This window comes from Puccinia triticina, chromosome 4A, assembly GCF_026914185.1.
Source record: "Puccinia triticina chromosome 4A, complete sequence".
Classification (NCBI taxonomy): Eukaryota; Fungi; Basidiomycota; class Pucciniomycetes; order Pucciniales; family Pucciniaceae; genus Puccinia; species Puccinia triticina.
Genome location: NC_070561.1, coordinates 5,675,065 through 5,696,078, shown reverse-complemented (window position 1 = coordinate 5,696,078; position 21,014 = coordinate 5,675,065). Strand labels below are relative to the sequence as shown.

General features: G+C 47.0%; 2 protein-coding genes across 2 annotated transcripts; both read left to right on the top strand.

Moving 5' to 3' along the window:
- Nucleotides 1–619: 619 nt before the first annotated feature.
- Nucleotides 620–3,801, top strand: PtA15_4A651 (uncharacterized protein; the record flags this gene model as incomplete). Its single annotated transcript, XM_053168557.1, has 3 exons — nt 620–973; nt 1,066–1,733; nt 1,806–3,801. The coding sequence occupies 3 exons, from the start codon at nt 620–622 to the stop codon at nt 3,799–3,801; spliced, it is 3,018 nt and encodes a 1,005-aa protein (XP_053019754.1).
- Nucleotides 3,802–16,645: 12,844 nt separating this feature from the next.
- PtA15_4A650 (uncharacterized protein) lies at nt 16,646–16,963 on the top strand (the record flags this gene model as incomplete). The annotated part of the gene is made up of 1 exon (XM_053168556.1): nt 16,646–16,963. The coding sequence occupies one exon, from the start codon at nt 16,646–16,648 to the stop codon at nt 16,961–16,963; it is 318 nt and encodes a 105-aa protein (XP_053019753.1).
- Nucleotides 16,964–21,014: the final 4,051 nt, after the last annotated feature.

Sequence of the window (21,014 nt, the reverse complement as noted above, 5' to 3'; positions counted from 1 at the left end):
TTGGAGGGGGGACGCCATCCCGCAGGGACCCTCCGGAAAGAGGTTGCTTCGCTCCCCCAAGGAGGGAATTAGCTAAGTTAGCTATTGTTTGCTCAACATTTCTGGGAAAGAAGTTGAGGGACGTGGATGAATCCATCAGCCAATTGCAAGCTGATAGATGATCTATTCCACCCTTGTCCATCGTCACTATGAACACATGCGCAGCCTGGAATACATAAAAATTAAAGGAACCCAGAATGTGGTTCACGGTAGGATGGATAATTTCATATATATAAAAAGGAAGACTATTGATGTACATGCAATTATCTAAGCACAAAAGGGGTCTAAGAGAGAAACTCACTGTAACCTCACTGGGTTACAACAAAAATGCCCTAAAATGCCCCCAGTCCCACATTAATGGCGTGTGCTCACAGCTCCGTCGGGTCATCCGGGGTGTTGGTATCGGGCTGTGCGCCGGTTGACCGGGAGCCCGGCCCCCGGTGTGACCGGTGCTGACATAATCAGACAAGGAGACTGTTGTCATCGACTTTCTCGAGAGTTCCCTCCAGCTGTCGCCCGCCACTTGACCAACAACAACACTCACACAGGAAAATAACAACAGCCTCAGCAAACATCGACCATGCAGGACATAGCCCAGGAGACCGCCAGCAAGACCCCCACTAGCGACCCGCCAGAACAGAAAGCTGACCCGCCAGCCATCGAAATCAACCATGGCGAACAACTCTCACCATCGAACTCGATCCAAGTCTCACTCATTAAGCCTTCGATGATGGAAGCGGCCATCGGACCAGCCGACTCTCCACAGTCCGATCAGCTCATTCGGGTCCATATCAGCAAGACTAGAGTTCAGGATCTCAAGACTCACATCTCTTCCACTTGGAGAGGCAAACCAAAGGCCGATGGGATCAGACTGATTGCTCGTGGGAGGATCTTGAACGATCCGGAATCAGTCGGCGAGGCACTGGCCAAATCGGTGCGATTCCAGGAGTTCTCAAATTCATACCTGCAATATCATGACAAAATATTTGGCTGACTGCAGCCTTATCTGCTTTCTCCACCTGTCAGCCGGAGGATCCATTGTCCACCCATCCAGTTCATGTCGTCATCCGTCCGAATTCCTGGACTGAGAAACTACCACCCATCAGACCCGTTTCGGCCCCTCCAGCACCGACTACCAATCTCCCAGTCCCAACGAGTCCACTACCATCCAGCTTCAGATCCGTCTCTCAGTCCTTTGCTAATCTTTCCACCCCCACCAACGCCCCGGGAGAGAATGAGCCTCCCCTTTTCCCACTCTCTCGCACAAGCTTTTCCCCGATCCCCAACCGATCTACATCGGCCACCAACTCACCTGGGGTGTTATTCAACACTTACTTCTCCGGTCTAACTGCCTACGGTCGGTATAGCTTTATCCAGAACATCTTTCAGGCTCAGTTCAAGATTGTCGAACGCCTAGACTTTCTTCGTCGTCAACTCCATAATCAACATCTCAAGCTACTCGGGATCAGTCATCCATTGAAAAATTCAAACGTCGTCTCCGATCCTAACCAGTCAGACAGAAATGAGAACGAGTGGAGAATGATTGAAGGGAAACTGATCAAGCTCTTGACCGAACTAAAGTTCCCGCCCCCGTATTCAGGCCATGCTGATTCGGCCAATTCTGAACAACTACCGACACAAGTCGATCCATTGTTACCCGATGAGTGCAACGAGTTCAAGCGAGTTGAGATCGCGTAAGCTCCTTCTCTTTCTCTGATCAATCACCAACCTGATTAGCTTACTGGCGACATTCTTCTATTCAACAGGGGCCTGCCTTATCTGCTCTACATCCCAGAGAGTTTCAGCCAGCAATCCCAAAAGGAGGGATCAACCGAGATAAGCTCGTCTCTAAAGGAGTACAAATTACTCCAGAGAGACCTTAACCGCACCTTGCGTCTGGAGGCTCAGGTCCAGTTCTTAATCTTACAGGCCCAGAAGACCCAAGCCAGCTTGAACCAGTTGGACGACATTCTCGCTGCCGGTCTCCGACCTCACGACACTCCAGGTCATGATCGGGAAGCCCAGCAAGTGCAGCGAATGTTTGACGGCCTCTTCCCGCACAACGCTTTCCCATTCCCCCGTCCTCCAGTCGCCAACGGTGGCGGGCCTGCCTTGGGACTCGGCTTGGGATTAGGGCCTGCTGCTGACGGACTCCATCCGCCCAACAATTTTATGAACCCCCCTGCGCCCTTGTGGCAACACCCGATGGCCCGAGTTCGCCGGTACGAGTTTACGATCAATCTGGATGCCATCCGACGCTACATGGCCCCGCTCCTCTGGCTCTCCCTGAAGCTCTCTGTGCTCCTCTACATCTTCGGCCGGCATGCCAGCTACGGCAAGCTCGTCATTCTGGTCATGATAGCACTGGGCTGGGTGATCTGGGAGGCGTACACTATCCATCAGCGGCACGAGGCCCAAGCCAGGAGACAAAACCGCTTGCAAAGAGGCCAGCAAGCTCCGGGTGCACCAGCCGGTGCAGCTGCCCCAGCCGCCGACCCGGTTCAAGCAGTCTTGGACCGAGGCAGACGACGTGCACAACAACGTGAAAGACTCCAGCAGGTCCTAAGAGATCAGCGTCAACGGGTCGACGGTATCCTCGGCATTGAAAACCCCGAAGGAGGAGCTGCGGCGCCGAACAACCCTCAGCCTGCCCCGGTAGCTGCTCCTGGCCAACCAGCCCAACCCGCTGGTCCTCCTCCGGCGGCTGAAGCCCCTGCGGCCAACCCCCCACCTGCTCCTGCTCCTCGTAGAAATGCAGGGCGTGGTGGATTACGAGCTGCTGCTGCTGATATCCGGGCCCGAGGGGGTGCATTCCCTCCAGGTACAGAAGTCCGACCGTTCCGAAGCACGTCTGCACTCTCGCCAAAGTATTGGTTCAACTCGATTGCGGTTGTTGGACTAGCGTCAGAATACCGGGAACTGGGTCTGCATTCGATCGGCGAACGAGCGATGGGGGCGTCGAATCTGGAGTACCCTCGATGGTACCGCTACCTGCGGAATCTGAAGACTGGGCTCGTCCTGTTCGTCGGCACCCTCTTGCCGGAGATCGAGAAGAAGCGACGGAAGGCGCTCGAGAAGCGGGCTAGGATCTTGAATTTGGTCATTGCTGATGCGGCCCGAGACACCGACAACCAGAACAGAAACCCACAACCACAACCACAACCACCACAGCCGAGGGTTGCGACGCCGGCAGCGGAGACCAACAATGGCAGCGCTACCGCCCCTCCCGCACTGCCGGCAACGAGCGCCGCTCAGGCTACGGGCTCCGAGACTCCGGGTAGTAACACGGCGGCCGGTGGAGAAGGGCAAGAGAACCAACAGACTCCTCGGGCGCTTGCAGCGACGGCCCTCGAACGGGTGGGCTCGGCGAGCTCCGAGCAGACCTTATCTCAGCGCCGGCCACACTTAAGTGTCTCCCAGTCCAGCGAGTCCGGTGTGGGCTCGAGTTCCTTACAGCGAGCCGCATCCACTGAGGCAGACGAGCAACCTTCCGGCTCACACGCCCCTGCCAGAACGGCCCTCGATGAGCCGGGCCCTGCAGACGCCCCTGCCGCCTCTTCATCTGCCTCGGTCCCCGGTCCATCCGCCCCAAACACTGATCTGCCACAAGAAGCCCAGGTCAACCACCCGATCGATACCGGCTCCATCCCCTCCCCTCTCACTCCCTTGGACGCCCCTCAGGTTGTCGGCGGCTTGGACGACACGGACGACGAGGAAATCATCGGCGCTGAAAACGAAGAGGCTGGCATGCTGCTCTTCTAGTGCTCCTTCGCCCTAACTCATATTCATATACCCCCCCTTTTCCCCTCTTTGTTTTCTGTACGTCCTCGCTCTGTTCCCCTTCTTCTTCCACTACCTAGGAAAATCACAATAGACAAAAAGAAAGATGTACAAATATCGTGGTTGGTGAATTCTGGAAAAGAAATGTATACACAAGAAGCGGCCCCGGGCCTTGCTGATATTTTATGTAATTGGTCACCAACAAAAAACGAAAAGGCGGGTGGATAAACTGTGCCTAGAAAACACAACAAGCACACGTTGAGACACTGGGTGACTTCCCATTGTGATCTGCGAGCCCCACAGAATTGATTTAGAGCTGCAAAAACTGGATTGGCCTGTGCGTCAAGAATCTAGACTTTTTGGGGTCTATATTGATGTCTTCCAGGGTGGGTGATTTGACAAGAAGTTGTCCAATCAGTTAAGGAGGACTCCCTTTGTTTAGAAGAAAGAGTTGTGCATTTTCAAGGCCCCCCCCCCCTAGTCAGGGCTGGCAGCACCCCAGGCAGGTCACTTGTGAAAAATATCATTCCTGGTAGAACCTTAAGGGACAAACCTCTGCCAATCATAAAAAAATGGTGCGGAGTTTGTGCAAGACCAACGTGTGAGGACCACTGATCCTCACTTGGTCTGCAAAGGGAGAATCAACCGGATCACATCTGCCCCTCTTTTTATAGTCTCAATAATAGCACTCAAAACTCACAACCTGCACGGCTGCACCGTTTGCTGCGGTGCATAGCTCAGCTGGATCCTTTGTTGCGCTTTTACAAGAAGCGACTGCTATTTTTGGTGTGTACAAAATTGTGATATTGCATTGTTTCCCCAAGCAATCTCCTTTTTGACGCTGCTATGCCTTTGGTTGATTGGTCTGCAAAAAGTAATCATATGGATACCGCCGGTGTAACAATCCCTGTTTTGCCTATTGTGCTTTTTGCTTTAATGCTTAACTCATCCATCAAAAGCTTGGTGGTATGTTCATGTCCATCAATGCTGACAAATGTGTTGCCACACCCAGAGTTTTCAAAATATGCTGCTCTTTTGTGGGCACCCCTTCAAAAGCACATCCTCCCTCTTTGAATGTTTCTTCCATCATGCTACACGTTGTGAGAATGAAAGCTGGTTAGTCGGTGAAAATGTCCGCTGACCGCCTCCTTGAAGAATATTAGTGTCCGGGCTGTGTGATTGTTGGTAACTTGGCTCCGCACTGCTACTATCCGCTAGCCTTCAGCGCTCCTCTCTGAGCCTGATCTACAGCGTAATAATCCGCAAGTGAATAAAGCTCCGCACTTTGTAAGCACAGAATCCGCAAATACTTGTGTAAGAAAGATAGGGTCACAAATAGTCTTCCAATAACTCTAGTATGTCTGTAGGTGTAAGTGCAATACTCCATAATCCCTAAGATGATAGGATAATGATATGAGGAAGGAAGAGAAATCCGTGAGCCCCCCGTTTTCCGTCCTTCCCTCCACCAAGGCTGAAACGCTGCGCTGCGCTACAAAAAAGCGGTCTTTTAGCGCAGCGCAGCGGGGAACCGCTGCGCGGTCAGCCCAAAGAGCGGTAGCGCAGCGCCAGTCCCGCTGAAAATAGCGGGGTCCCGCTTTTTTCCCGACCCAAAAAGCGGTAGCGCAGCGGGCGGGGCCACTCCTTTCAGCGCCGCGCAGCGGCCACCAGAACAGCTGCGCTTTGCGCTACGCTGCGCTTTTTTGGCTGGCAGCGGGGAAGCGCTACGCGGCCAGCTCAAAAAGCGGTAGCACAGCGATGGTTCCGCTGCGCTACCGCTGAAAGTAGCGGGTCCCTGCTTCTTGCCAGACCCAAAAAGCGGTAGCGCAGCGGGCGGGGCCGCTACTTTCAGCACAGCGCAGCGGCCACCAAAACCGCTGCGCTTTTTGAAGCGCAGCGCTTTCACCCTTTCCTCCACGCACATTGCCGTTCCCACCCGATCCTGCACGCCTGACACTTTCCCGCACTAGTCCCCCCAGCTCCGCCCGCTATTCCGCGCGTCACTTTCCCAGACTCCGCTCCTCTCCGACGCTTGATCTCTCACCGTCCTCTGTCTAGCCCCCGCCAGTCGGTCTCTCGTCACCGCCTCCACCCCGGTTCCACCCGCTGGTGGAACCCGCTTTGGCTGTCGTGGCTCACCCACTGACGCGCCGCTGCTACCAGTCCAGGTGTGTAATCCACCGCAGTCCAGCCCTGTCTTTTCCACTCCAATCCAAATACCCAATCCAAAATCCGCAATCCGCAATCCGTGCATTCCCGGTCCGCGCGTGACTTTCCGTAAGCTTTCTTAGCGCGCTTTCCTGACATCATCCTCAGTACTTATGTCACCGGAATGCACTCTGCCTGAGCCTCTCTGTGCATTCCCACCCGCACTATCCCCGAGTGGACATTCTACCACGCTTGTCTATATAAATCACCACAATGTTACAATATTTGTTCGTCAGATACCGTTGTGGTAGACGGGAAAGTGAAAAATCAAACGTTTTTTCTAAATACATATAATTACCCATACTGGGCCTCAAGATACCACCAAATGGACCTCATGAATGGATTCTAAGGCCAATCTTACCCCTAGTCACCACTGGAGGCGTCACTGGAGCCGCTCTGGATTGGAACCTACACTTCTTTGGACACTGGACACCCATCACACGTTCATCATACCCAGTCACCAACCTGTCACAAGCCTCAAGTCAAGGATCACAGAATTATGCTTATACACATCACAGGATACAAGCATACATCTCCCCATCAGACTACAGTCATTAAATATTATCAAATACTCTTCTATTTTCATATTAGACATCATCCCACACTGACTCTGCAGCCTCAGACTGCATTTATGCACCCCCTGCATCCACCTGTCAACTTATGAAGTCTACTGTCACTTCACGCAGCCCTCCTGGGGCCCTACTGCATTCTTCTGACATTGTTTATGTACCCCTGACATATCATGACATCACTTGTATCTACTCCCACTAGCTAAAATCCCTCAGACCCCTGTTCAGGCCAGCCAAAATACCTCAACCAGAGGTCCCCTTGTAGCTAAAATCCCTCACATTTGTCTATGTAAGGAGCTCTCTCCCTTCCCAGTTGTCAGCTCTCCAGCTCAGTACGCACCAGTTATTTACACACCACCTTCATACTTACCATCACCACCATAAATCACTACAACCCTTATATTTGCAAATAACCACTGAACTCACTCTCAAATCTCACATACCTGTCTTCAAACAACTTCATCTGGAATCAGACCAGACCTATCACTTGATTAAAACTTGCCAAGCTTAGCTTGGTGGGTCTTGTTATCTGATAGTATAGAAGGGCAGAGTTTGCACCTCCATCATCCCCTTCTCCATTCAGCAAAAGGGTTTCACAACCACTTTTGAGTCTTAAACCATGATTCCTCTCATTAAATTGAGAGTTCAGTCTCTGGATTTTCAAAACTCAAGAGTTCTGCCTTATGGGAACACATCACTGCATTTTCTTTGAAGGACAACGTGCGCTTGGGGCTTGATTCAGTTCTCCATTTTAGTAGAAACAGAGTGTTTGCCCTTAACTTACTGTGTATTGGCAAGAGATTGGATCAAGGAAAAGATGTCAGTTGGATAAATTTGCGAGGCCTCAACATGGAAGCATGCAACTTCGACAATGTACAAGGCAAGGCATGGAGTCGTGTTTTGAAAATATCAACACCAAATTGGATGTTGGGACGTATGGTGATTACCAGAGCGGTGTGTTCTCACACCCTTAAATGCCCACTTCAGATCAATCAACACTCAAATTCTTAGGGTGGTCCATGGCAAAGAAATCAAGTCCATATCAGTTGATAGGACAAACAAAGAGTCTACGGACACATTGCAGCCCAAGGGCTTGGCCAAGATCAATTTTTCAGGCCCTGTTTGGCACAGATATAATCAGCAATATATTTCACAGATTATATTGGTGAAATACCAATGGTGTTTGGCGGAGCAATATATCCAATTTCCTGTAATTACATTACTACCCCTCAATATATTGGCAGCTCAGACCCGGCACACACATACATATCATACACCCTCTCCACCGGTCATGGAGAGGATTGACCGGTGCTCAATGTGTACACCACCTCTCGATGATCTCAATGACCAGTCGACCGGTCATTGAGAAGGAGGATACATACACTTTCTAATAGATGACAGGTCACACAAGTCATCCAGGTGTTGTATATTCCTTCTTGATGACCAGATCAAGAGGTTGGGTTCCTCTGGATGACCGTTTGAACAGGCCATCCCAAAGCCTCTTGATGGCTTGTTTGACCGGTCACAGAGATTGACCGGTTGATCTTGTTGACCGGTCATCAAGATTGATCAAGAGGACTTCAACCTTTTGATGACTGGTTGACCGGTCATCGAAAGGGTGAAATCCACCAGAGACCAGTTTAAAGAGGTCAAGTTTCCTGTTTTCGTTTTTGTTTTCGACAACCGGTTGAGCGGTCATCAAGAGGGAGAAGTTCCTGGCAGGGATGACTTTTTGGAATGGTCATCCCAAAGGTGTACAATCTGCGTCGGACCGGGGTGAAGTGTACATAATAATTATTCCGCATGTAATGACAAACGCTAGCAATATATTAATTTAATTTTTATTTTGGGTGTAATAATCAGCATGTCACAGATTATATTGCTTGTGATTATTTCACTGATTATATCGGTGCCAAATGGGGCCTCAGGTTTTCCAGAACACCTGTTGAAACTCAAGTCAGGGGTGACGGTGGGGCTGTTGCGCAACCTGAGCATTGATGATGGTCTGTGCAATGGTACCATTTTAGTTCTATTGAAAGTCAATTGGAACACTTTGTGCAGTTGAATGCTAACTGGTCCGCTCAAGGGAAAGAGGTCAAATCCCAAAAATTACTCTTTTGCACAAGGGTGATTCTTCTGTCAAAAGTTTTTCTTATAGGTATTGATTTCCTGTAGCCCTGGCCTTTGCTATGACCATTAAACAACACATTCCTATATATAGACTACTACATAGCTGCATAGACCGGGTTATAAAGATGATCTATTAGTCAATTTCTGATTCCCGCCAGTTCCCTGTGGTTCTGCTGCATTGCCACATATTTACATGTGGCCCAACCTTCACCAACTTGAGACCCCCAGCCAGTGGCTGCGCCCGCAGCTCCTCGCGCAGAAGCTGCATCCCAAGTACCTGCAGTTGGAAGAATAGTGATCCCAACAATATGTCATTGAAAACTCACCCTTAATACCAACCTCATACACCATGGGAGTTTCCCTGGCACTTGTGTGCAAGTGCCATCTCTGAAATCAGTCATAGATTTGGTTGGATCTCAGTTAGATGCTGGTTGGAAGGCTATTTCATGTCTGCAACAAAGTAAGTTTATAAGAACTGGAATCATATTGTGTTTTGATGAACTCTTGGACAAACAAGCAACTCAATGACTTAGAGTTATGTCCTTACTGCTGCACAGCAGCACTTTTTGCCTTTGGTTTTTGCCACCCACAGCGGCAAGTTGTCATATCACATGCCTTGCTGTGATCAAGCATTGGCAGGCGTCCCACCTCATCCAATCACGACCACGGCGCCCTTTCCTGCAGTCTTTGGTTGGTCTATCCTCTCAGCAACTCACAGGAATCCAAATCTTACAATGGGCTTCCGGCCCTATGCCCGGACACCAAAGTTCATGCTGTTCAAATGGCCCTTGAGGGCCTATTGTTTTCAGACATTCAACAGCTTCTTGGATGTTCAATTTTGGGGCAGTCATTTGCTCAATTGCTGGATCTTTACCAAGAAACTTGGTGTGTGATCAGGGACCTGGATCTTACAAAACCCGCGGCCAACCGGTGGCCCTCTCTCAAGACAAATGTGCCTTTATGATTGAGCTTTTATGGCTCAAACCCGGATCGTTTCTGCACAAGATTTGTGAGAAGCTATACAACTTGACCAAAGTCCTGCTCACCACTGCAGGCATTCACCGTAACCTCATTGAATGTTTGGCAATCACCCTGAAAAAACCTGAAACCAAAAACATTTGGAAATGTTTGGTGGCTAAATATGTGTTCATGGAGCTCCTGGAGTTTTATCCAGCCAAGTTCTTAGTTTTTACAGGTGTGTACATCCAAACTGTGTCTTTTTGGTCCCAAAGCTGACCCTTTTTGATTCTTTCTAGATGAAAGTTCCTTCTGCAACAAAGATCTACTCTGATCACTTGCCACGTCACCAGAAGGCACCCCCTTGGAGCAATTCCTTGTCAATCAGAATGCAGCCCAGCTCAGCCTTCTGCCAGTGATCTCAATCAAAGGACTAGTGACCCTCACCACAACATTTGAGACATTCACCAGTCGCCAATTTGAGCACTTTTTGGAATTCAACTTGGTGAGTTGTGCTGCTGTCAGTGTCAACAGGGTGTCCACTGATATCCCACACATGTCAAGCTCCCTCAAATGAATTGCTACCCAGACGTGAACTTGGTCCTTGTATGTGATAATGCTTCTTACCATTGAGGTGACCAAGTTGAAGCCTTGTGCAATGCTGCTGGAGTTCAACTGATGTATCTGCCAACGTATTTCCCAGAGCTGAACCCCATCAAACTTGGATTTGGAGCAATCAAGCAAGAGTTGCAAGCCTTGCAAGTATTGACTTGCTCGGACAACCCCAGGTGGGACATTGTTCATGTTCAGTTGTCTGTTAGTCTGCTACCATGATGTATCACCACAGTATGGAGGGCTTTTGGATCAACCCATGAGCACTACCAACCAACCACCCAGCTGGCAGCCACAAGCGTCTGTAGCCTAGTTGGTAAATGCAGCACTCTAGTATGTGTCTCAGCATAGCTGAGGTTGTGAGTTTGACTCTCACCAGACACATCTTCATTTTACAGTCTCTACAGGTTATGAGCCCAGAGCTACCTGAGCACTACTTGCTTACAATAGAGACTTGATGAATTTGTGAATGCTTACTTGTAAGACCACACAAACCCCTATAAGCCTACATCTAGATCACGGGTTCAATCCCTACACTGATCATCTTTCCTGGGTCTCATTCCCACTCTCTCTTGGGGTCAATCCCCACCTCCCATCATGTAGCACGGGGGGGGGGGGGGGGGTTGAGTTGTCTATTATTCTGCTACCATGATGTATCACCACAGTATGGAGGGCTGTTGGATCAACCCATGAGCACTACCAACCAACCACCCATCTGGCAGCCACAAGCATCTGTAGCCTAGTTGGTAAAGGCAGCACTCTAGTATGTGTCTCAGCATAGCTGAGGTTGTGAGTTTGACTGTCACCAGACACATCTTCATCTTAAAGTCTCTACAGTTCAAGTTGTTACTCAAGAACTGACTGCACCACGCATTGTGGATATTGTGTCCCATCCCTCTAATTTCATCAATTATTTGTATCAAGGTCCTTGACCCACAAAAAGATTTCTTGTTGATATTTTTCTAACATCTCTCAATCCAAAGTTAGTCTGCAGCCTCTAGTCTAACCCTACCAGACCTGTACCTCATCCTTGAATGTATTGAAATCTTACAGAATGCATCAGGCCAAGGCTATCTTATCATCCAGACTTGAAAGTCTCTCTTTGGGCCCTTTGCTCCTGTCAAGGCCCACACCGGGCCAAAATAATCAAACAGTTGATCTGAGAAATTTTTTTCAAGCTTGTCTTTAAAGGAAAAATGCAGATATGCATTCATTCAAGGCTTGGAATGGCCAAAATTTGATCTGTGAGTACATTTAAGGCTAAGTGTGTGTTAAGATGTGCCTAAGAAATGGGCACTACAACTGCTGCAAATCTGCATTGAATAATTCAGCTAAGTGGCGGAGTCTACAAGGAAAGATTGTACAAGCACTGGGTATGGTAATGATGAACTATTATATGTGATAAATTTGGATAATAACATGAGAGGATGATGATAAGATTATACAAGAGTCACAAGTTGGGCTAAAGCTTTGGATATTATGCACAAAGGAATACTTGAGTGAAATAAGGGGCTAGATTGAATATTGAGGACTTGAGTGGTGTCTAGATTTACTATTGAGAATTTAAGTGGTGTTGAAATTTCAATACATTGTTGCAAAGCTGAGCAACAATGCCATCACTCAAGCCCCACTGATTCATCTTGTCCGCGGTGATGCTCTTTGAAAGGAACATTCTTGGATGAGTGATATCTTTCTCATCAAGCACTGCGAGGACCTGATCTTGCTTATTCGGACAAATCTTGACAAAATCAACATATTTGCAAAGCAGTTGTTTGTTGGGTTCAATGACCAAAGCAATAGAATCTGCTGATGAGCTGCGGTGGCGATGACCATTATCAACATTGGAATTTTTTAGCTTTCTTTTTTTACTGGAAGATAGTTTCTCGAATTTAAGGTCACCCAGGGGGTGCACAAACATTCACCCCCTCGGTTTTTTCCATCTAAAAACAATGGAACAAATATTAGTTTGAGAATTTGAGAATGGGATCATTCAAAGCCACTCACTATGGCTTGAGCCCACTTTGTGACCAACCCGCTGGTCAATGGAATATAACGAGTAGGATCCTTCAGATCAATGTAGACCGGCATTCAATCCTCGTAATTTTTATTGGGCGGTGTGGAACTCCAACCGGTGCTGGGCCGTCGGCAGTTACTGGAAGGGATGTTGCGCTGTTGCGCTGCCTTCACGGTGGTCCGGGAAAAACTGAGGATTCTGGGATTCGAAGGGGGTAGCGTTTGGGAAGGGGGATTTTTGAGAGACGACGGAAAGTAGATTTCCATTGGCGGTGGTTTTGATGTTGTGAGTCTGAGGGAAAAGAAAAGCCGGCGAACTTAGCCGGAGAAAAGTGATCTAAAGGGAGGGGATCTGGAAGAGGATTGGCGCGGGGCTGAGAGGAGAAACTCAGAAGCTCCGCGAGTATATTGGCAAACAAGAGGATCAATAGAATTAAGATTCGGAATTCTTCTGACTGATGGATGATCTGAGACAAATTTTTATGGTTCAGACCAAGTCCATGCTTTTGGAATTTGTCTTATGAAGCAAACTCTCAAAAGAGAAAAATTCCTGGTGAGCGACATGTGTTTCACATGTACTCATGGAAGTTAAAAAACTGAAAGATTTTTCTTTCATGTGCAGATTCAAACTGTTCCCTGATGGAACAGCCAATTGGCAAAAGAGAAGTATGCTTGATGATCAAAGACTATGATGTCATTGATAGCGAAGATTGAGAATCATCAAACTAAAGGTGAGTTAATGATTCTAATCCTGTTCAACGGTCAACAAGAAACTAATTAATTCTTCTTGATATTGAACTCAAGAATAAAGCTATCTAAAATCAAAACCAACAATAAGTTGATAAATCGAATAACTTCACCTGGTGGTGAGTTAAATGATTATTAAAAGGAACATTCTATTGAGATGAAAGGAAACTAATAAACAGTTTATAATAAACTGTCTGAACTATTAGTTATTGATCTCGAAGAAAAGGCCTAACAGATTTCCCTAAATCTTGTACGACTTTATTGAACAAAAGTAATAACACTTTAAAACTGATTCACAATCAAAACTGTTGTGTGCTAACGAGTATTATCTTTGTTTCTCAGTCATAAGATTATTACTCAGCCTTTTTTATCTCAAGAATATTTTTCTTTATATACTATTAAATAACAAATAGCCAGCAGATTTTATCTGCCTTTTAGGTATAAAGATATTTTCATTCTTTCTCATTGTATTCTTAGCACACTTTATACTTATAAAATGAAAATAATACTTTTAGTTTTCTGAAATCTTTCACATGCCGCCCCATCGTCTGAGTTAGAAATGAACTCAGACTCCGGGGTTGTTACATGCTGTGGACAAGTCATCATACAACTGCGCGCACACGCGCGCAACAACAAAGAGGAGAGAGGAAGAGAGAGAAACAAGCCAACAAAAAAAAAAAACCTGACACAAAACAGAAACAAAACCAACCCTCCGCATAACAAGGCCTAAAAAAACAACAAGAAGGAAGACATGTGATGTTTCTTGATCCTGATACGCCTTGATGAGATCTTGAGGTCTTGCTAAGTTTGAAGTCCCGCCGGATATTCCACGCGCCTGCGGCGCCACGAGTATGGTCACCACAGCAGGTGGTTAGCGTAGATTTGGTTCATGACCACATTTTGGGCTTGAAAATTGCCAGGGACAAGATCTCGGACAGGAGGGACATCATTTGATCCTTGTGAACTGGATCCGCTAGCCTGGATTGCAGCTTGCTGCGTTAGCATGTGGTTTTGGAATGCAGCAGCGACTTTCCGTTGTTTGGCTTTTGTGGCTGGGTTCTGCATTGAGATCTCCAAAGCTGCAGAGGTGTGGTCCATGCCAAGGTCCACAACGTACCTCATCCATTGGATGAATGTTTTGTCGTCGTTCATATTCTGTTTTGCAGATTTTTTGCATTTGGGGGTAGTCTTCAGACCCATCAATATGTTCCAGTCAATGTTCAATTCAGAAAATCCCAAGGCGACAGGGTTAAGAATCAGCTCTCCAGCCCCATTGTAGATCTTGTTGCATTCAGCTGCAACAATCCTCCGGAACTCTTGACGGTTCATCGAGCCTGCTGAAATTGAGACATCAAAACACTTCTTGGGTTGGATCATGTTGTATGCCTGTTTATGACCTGGCTTACAAAAGAAAAGCTTGAACATCGTCTTGCAGTGGATTACCTGCGCCTACGTGCAGCAAAAAAAGAGAGAAAAATCAGCACCGTTGGAAAGGATAAAATGCTCAACTCACATTGAGTTGAGCTGGTTCTGGGCCAATCTGACAAATGGGCCAGAGCTCGCTAGCAGAGAAGTATCCCGGCGGAGGGGTTTCCCTACCCAAAATATCAATCCAAAATCTTGACATTTGACGGTGGTGGGGGGAGAAATGCTGCTGTGGTGGGGCCCAGGTGCACTGGAATACTTGCTGCTGTGGCCAACATGATTGTTGATGAAGACATCATGGCCTTTGAGGAGTAAAAATATGAGTAAAAAGATACCTGAACAGCCTTGAACTTTGGGGGAAGATCCTACAAATCCGTCCAAGGATTCTTCAAAACACAATACCAAATGTGTTGTGCAATGTCTGTGTAAAATTTATTCCATACCTATGCTGAAAACCAGGCCAATTTAATGATAAGGTTTACTTGACGTCAAGCTTGACCAAAGTTCCTCATATTTCAATTATCATGATTTTTGACCTCTTTTGGAAACCCATAGCCAGTACTCTGTATTGAACTATCATCCGGTTTCTTTTGTCATCTTGTGATAGCTTCATCTCTACTCCGCCGCAGTCGTTTGAACCCTAAGTGATTGTACATACATCTAGAGCCTAAGGGCAACCTTGTACCGGTTTCCCTTTTCTCTTCATTCAATCACTCAGTCTTCAACACTCAACTGATCCACAATACCTTGTGTCTCAGGTTTGTCTTTCACTGTTTTTGTCATCCCTTAAGTTTCCTTGCTCATTGTTCTTGTCTTAGGTTGGCTGTTTGTTTGTCTCGCTCCGTGTGCTCCAAGTCTGTTGGCTCACACTCATTGCTTGTCTAAAAGGTGTGCTTGAAGTAATCAATTCAATCACTCAGTCTTCAACACTCAACTGATCCACAATACCTTGTGTCTCAGGTTGGCTGTTTGTTTGTCTCGCTCCGTGTGCTCCAAGTCTGTTGGCTCACACTCATCGCTCGTCTAAAAGGTTGGCTGTTTGTTTGTCTCGCTCCGTGTGCTCCAAGTCTGTTGGCTCACACTCATTGCTTGTCTAAAACTCTGAAACGGTTTTTGTATTTATTCTCAGGGCACACACCAAAAAGCTGCCAGTTCTTTTTAAGTTGTTTCTATTACACATGGTTAAAACTTTGTATGGAGTTTAGTGATACTGTGGGAGGTAGAGCTGGTCCCTAGTACCCGTTGGCGGGTACCTGTGGAAGTGCGCAGGTATCTGCTGGGTGCGGTGTGGTAGAAGAAAGTGGTGCTCTGTCACATAATGAACACAGCGCCATTCCTCCCGCAAGATTCCCGAGTGTATCAAGGGTTCTCCAAACTCGGTGGCGTAAAAGTACTCCTGGAAAGATTGCTCAAGATGAAAGCCGCAAGAAAACCAATGAGAATAGCAAAGAGAGTAATCCAGTAAAAGCCAATAAACATATCAATAACACCCTAAATAATAACAATAACATCCTCCGCACAACGGTGGGCCGCTACGCTACAGGGCCACTTAGCGTTAGCGTAGCGGCAAAAAGCGCCCGCCCATTTTGAGTAGCGTTAGCGCCGCTACGCTGCGCTACGTTTCAGCGGCGCTAACAGCGCGCCAATTGTTTGTTAGTGTTAGCGCGCCGCTACAGTCACTACGCTACGCTACGCTGCGCTACAGCGCTTTTAGCGGAAAAAAGGCCTTTTTTCAGCTAAAAGCACTGTGGCGCACCGTAGCACGCGCTCTTTTGCGCCCTGCGTGTGTAGCGTTAGCGCAATTGCGCGCATCTGCGCTAACGCTACGCTAACAGCTAAATTAGCTGCGCACCCTTTGCGCGTAGCGTTAGCGCAGAGAAGGTGCAATTCCGGTAACGCTACGCTGAAATTTAGCGGAATTCTGCTACGCTACGGTTAGCCTAGCTGGCCCACCGTTGCTCCGCATCCCTAACAATCAAGAAGAAGTAAAAGTCCGTAAAAAGGTCAGTCAAAATATAACCAAATCCTCTGATGATGCTCATGGGGGAAAGCTCTCCGTACATAAAAAGGAAAAACCATGTGAGAAAGAAAAACTCCTCCTCCCTCCATCGTACAAAGAAACTCCCCCCCATGAGAAAACTCCCACAGGATCTCATAACCCAATAGAAATGGAAATAACAAATAACCAACAGAAAAGGAACTCCTCCTCCCATCCCACGCACACCGCCTGCCTCCGCTCCCACACCGTCATGTGCGCCTCCGCCACTCGCCGTAGACAGCCACCAGCCCTTGATCATCCATCATCCACGCCCCTGTCTAGCCTCTGGTGTTGGGATCCCACTCGCCGCCTTGGCCCCAGCCACGCCCACTGTTGTGACCTGCTCTGGCTGCCACGGCTTCCCCCAACCACCGCGCCGCTACTAAAAATTCCGCTCTGCTCCGCACGCCGCAGCTCTGCCGCCTTTGACCGCACGCTCCGCGCCTGACCTCTGCGCCCCGTCTCCGCAGCTCTGCCGCTCCGCTAAAGAAAGTCCTGCGACGTCCCAGGGCATCAGTAGCCCCTTTTCTCCGCAGCACCGTACACCCGGAAACCCTGCCGGCCGCTCTGGCACCCCGCGCCCGTATTTGTCACCACAGCGGGTGCAGGTTTCTAGTCTGGGTCCAAATTCATGCAGGTACCTGCGCACAAATCGCCATTCTGCACAGCTCTGCTTTCCCCTAGTGCCCATTGGCGAGTACTAGGTACCTGTGGGTGGGTACCTGTGTAAGTACGCAGGTAGCAGCCAGCAGGTACGGGTGTCCATTCTGGGTCAAAATTCAGGAAGGTACCTGCACCCGGGTGCAAAGTGTCAGCTCTAGTGGGAGCAACGATGAAACTGATACTTTACAAGTATCAGTATTGTGCGTGTATTGTATCAAAATAGATGTATTTTGGATGTATTGGTTATCAGACACAATACATGGTTTTCCAAAACTGTGTATTTGGGTGCCCAATACAATACAATACAGCATGTATCAGGGGAAATACATGCTGTATTGTATTGAAAAACATGTATTTGTGACGTATCTGATATAAGATACAATACACACTTTTCCAAAACTATGTATTGCCAATACAGATACAAATACACATATTGTATCAGTTTCACCGTTGGTGGGAGGTCTGATTTTGCTCTGGTACTATGGTTTGACTTTGGTGCTGTGGGGCCAACTGTCACAAAACCATGTAACCTGTGCGGGTTTCTGTGACACATTGTGTCACACAAACATACGCGCGCACCTTTGTGTGACACGTAGACAATCACCCAGCCATATCATGCCAAGACAAGTGCCCTGCAATCCCAGGGGCAAATTAGCTGAATCTTTTAATAATTGTATCTTACTTTCATCCATCAGTACAGAAATCCTGTTGAGGAGATTTTCTGAATTCATTCACAAACCCTGGGTAATGTGAGGCTCCCCTGGACTTGTCCCAGAATTCTAACTCCCTTGGGACTAAATTTAGCGCCTGAAGAATGTGTCACAAAAATCTACACATGTGTGCTGGTGTGTCACATTTTTCATCACTGAGCCAAGTGATGCCAACCTAATTAGTGCTCATGCAGAGCCAGGGGCTTTGGTGGACCCTTCAAAAATTGTTCATAACGTTCAACCATATGTACACAAATGACTATGGGGACATGTTCTGAAGTCGTACACAACTCCTGATTAATATGATGTGTTTTCCGCTGGACTTTTCCCAGAACTTGAAATATTTTGTGGAAAAATTCAGCAAGTAAAGAATGTGTCACACAAACTTACAGGTGTATCTTTTTTTGTATCACTAACATATCTTGATCTTTTAGGGATTTATGATAAACACATGATAGAATGAACAATATAGGGCCCCGTTTGGCTGCCGCATTATACGTGGTGGATGTGCAAATTTATCACGCGCAACCCAAAGTTTGCCCCCTGTCTCCACCAAAAATTTTGACCCCCCGGGGGTTGCACATGATAAATAAGCCCATTGATCACATATAATGTGGCAACCAAACGGGGCCTAGAGCTGGCACTTTGCACCTGGGTACCGGCAGCGGGTGCAGGTACCTTCCTGAATTTTGACCCAGTCCCAGAATGGACACCTGCAGCTGTGTACTTCCACGGTTACCCACCCACAGGTACGTAGTACCCGCCAATGGGCACTAGGGGCAAGCAGAGCTGTGCAGAATGACAATTTGTGCGCAGGTACCTGCCTGAATTTGGGTCCAGACTGGACAACCGCACTTGCACCCGGCGGATAATTGTGCACTTCCACAGGTACCCACCCGCGGGTGCCAAGTACCCTCCAACAGATGATAGGGGTCAGCTTTAGAAATATATGATTCCAGTGGTAAATACCTTGTTTCTGCCAAGTATTTGATATTGCTTTGCAAGTTAGTTGAAAATGTGTTCTAAAATAGTTCCAGTAATAACTAGAGTCAAGTTGGAGCTGGTTTTCAATCAAATTCAACTCCTTTCCAAAGTGCCTTCAGCTCAATTGAGCATAAGTTAAACATAAATTCATCATGAATTCAGCATACATTGAGGCTCAAGTTCCAGGATATATCTAACAGGGTTCTTAAACAATATTGTGCAAGTGCCAAGCAAACTCCCATGGTGAGACCTGTGGACATTGTTCTGTCGGGTAGGTGGTGCCTGTGCTATTGCCCTAAGCACAAGACTGGATGCTGGATATGAGTGATGGGATCCAGTTTGGTAGGGTGAAGGAGATTCATATGCCCAATCCCAAGGACCCTATCCAAATCGCACACATCACACTTGATGGGATTCTGTTGGCTGCAATTGCTGTTAGCTGTTTTCACGGCTTTGTTTTCCAAGGAGGCCCAGCAGGCAGCTTGAAAAGCATCAGAATCTTGTACTTGTTAGCCTCCCTTCCACCTTCACCCTTGTCTCTCCAATTTGTCCGAGACTGATGATTCAACGCTCTCCCCAACAAGTGGGCAAGTGTTCTTCTTTATAGAGATACACTGACCAAGAAATGGGGGAGAAGAGGGTTCTAGATGTTACTGATAACCTGACCAACCCGAACAGGCTCTCCTTCCTTCACAGAGAACTGGAACTGTTTGGGGGCCTTGAAGACAAGGATGATGGTGCTTTCAAAGGAGAACGCGCCAACCTCAGCGCCCTTGGCCAGGATCTGTTGGTTGCATGTTAGATACCATCACTATTTCCTATTGATTGATATTTGTACCACTCCCTAATAATCAGATTTGTTTGTTTGTTCCACTTTTTGGATATGTACTGCGGAGAAGGCTCTGAGAGATCTGGCCCTGCAAGCCTCCATCAATAGACAATACCGCCATGTCAGTCCCAAAAGTACGCAATTTGCAGTTGGGGAAAGAGATCAGATTCCTTATATAAATGCTGCCATAGTTAGTTATGTTAAAGGAATGCAAATGATTAACCAGATTGAACTTGATATGGGATTGCATTGCATGATGTGATGCCGCAATCATGGCAACGTTTTCTAAAAACAACTGGTGATGATTTGTAAAACGCTTCGAGCCAATCAAAACGTTTTACCATTCTTAATGAGCTACCAAGAAAGTTTTAGGCGGCTTAAGAGGAAGTTTCACAGAACTTCCTCTTAAACTGCAAACTTTTCCAGTTCAGTTTGCAGGTTTAAAAAAAATCCATAAACTTTTGTACGTTATGGGAACTTTTTCAATTGAGTTGCAAAAGTATCTCAAAACTTTTGCAGTTCTGAAAAAGTTTTTCAATACAGTTCAAAGAGTTTTCATGGTTGGCAAAAAGTTTTTTCCGCTGACACCAGGAGAGATATGTTCCCACTCCCCAGGGAGTGCCAGAGCTGAATTTTAGGTGAGTCTTGTTTGGATGTGGGCCTGATGTGGATTAGTAACTCATCCCTAAATTATTGTAAAGTAGATGAAGTAGTGATTCAAAAGTCAGTCAGAATTGATTTGGAACTCAACACAATGTTGTGGAGAATTCTCTTGTTTTCTAGGTACAACTGTAGGAAAAAATATGATGAAATGATATTTCACCCAAATCCAACTCATCAATTGCTCCTGTTTACTGATGCTGAAGGATAGCAAAGCAAAATTGACATTCTCAAATGTGATTCCTCTGAAAAATGGGTTTCTTGTAATTCAAATTATATGCCCTCATGTACAAAATTAAAGTAAAATTAAACTTGGTACTATTGGTTTCAGAATTTTGGAATTTGGTAATGTTGCAGTAAAATTGGGGAAACCCATTTTCTTGGAAATGTGGGAATTCATTTGAGTTTGGGTAAAAAAATGGTGAAACACTTTTTCCATAGGTTGAAAGTCTGAGTTAAGTCAACGTTGGACTACGGTGCCACTCCAGTTTGGCCAGACATTCTTGCCTCCTCACAAAAATGATCTGGTGATTTTTGCTTTTTTTTGCTTTCCAAAATTCACATGTGCACATGCAAGTAAACTTTTTCACACTTTGCTAATAGTCACCCTGATATACGCGCGTACATTGATGTGGAAATATCACACAATCAAC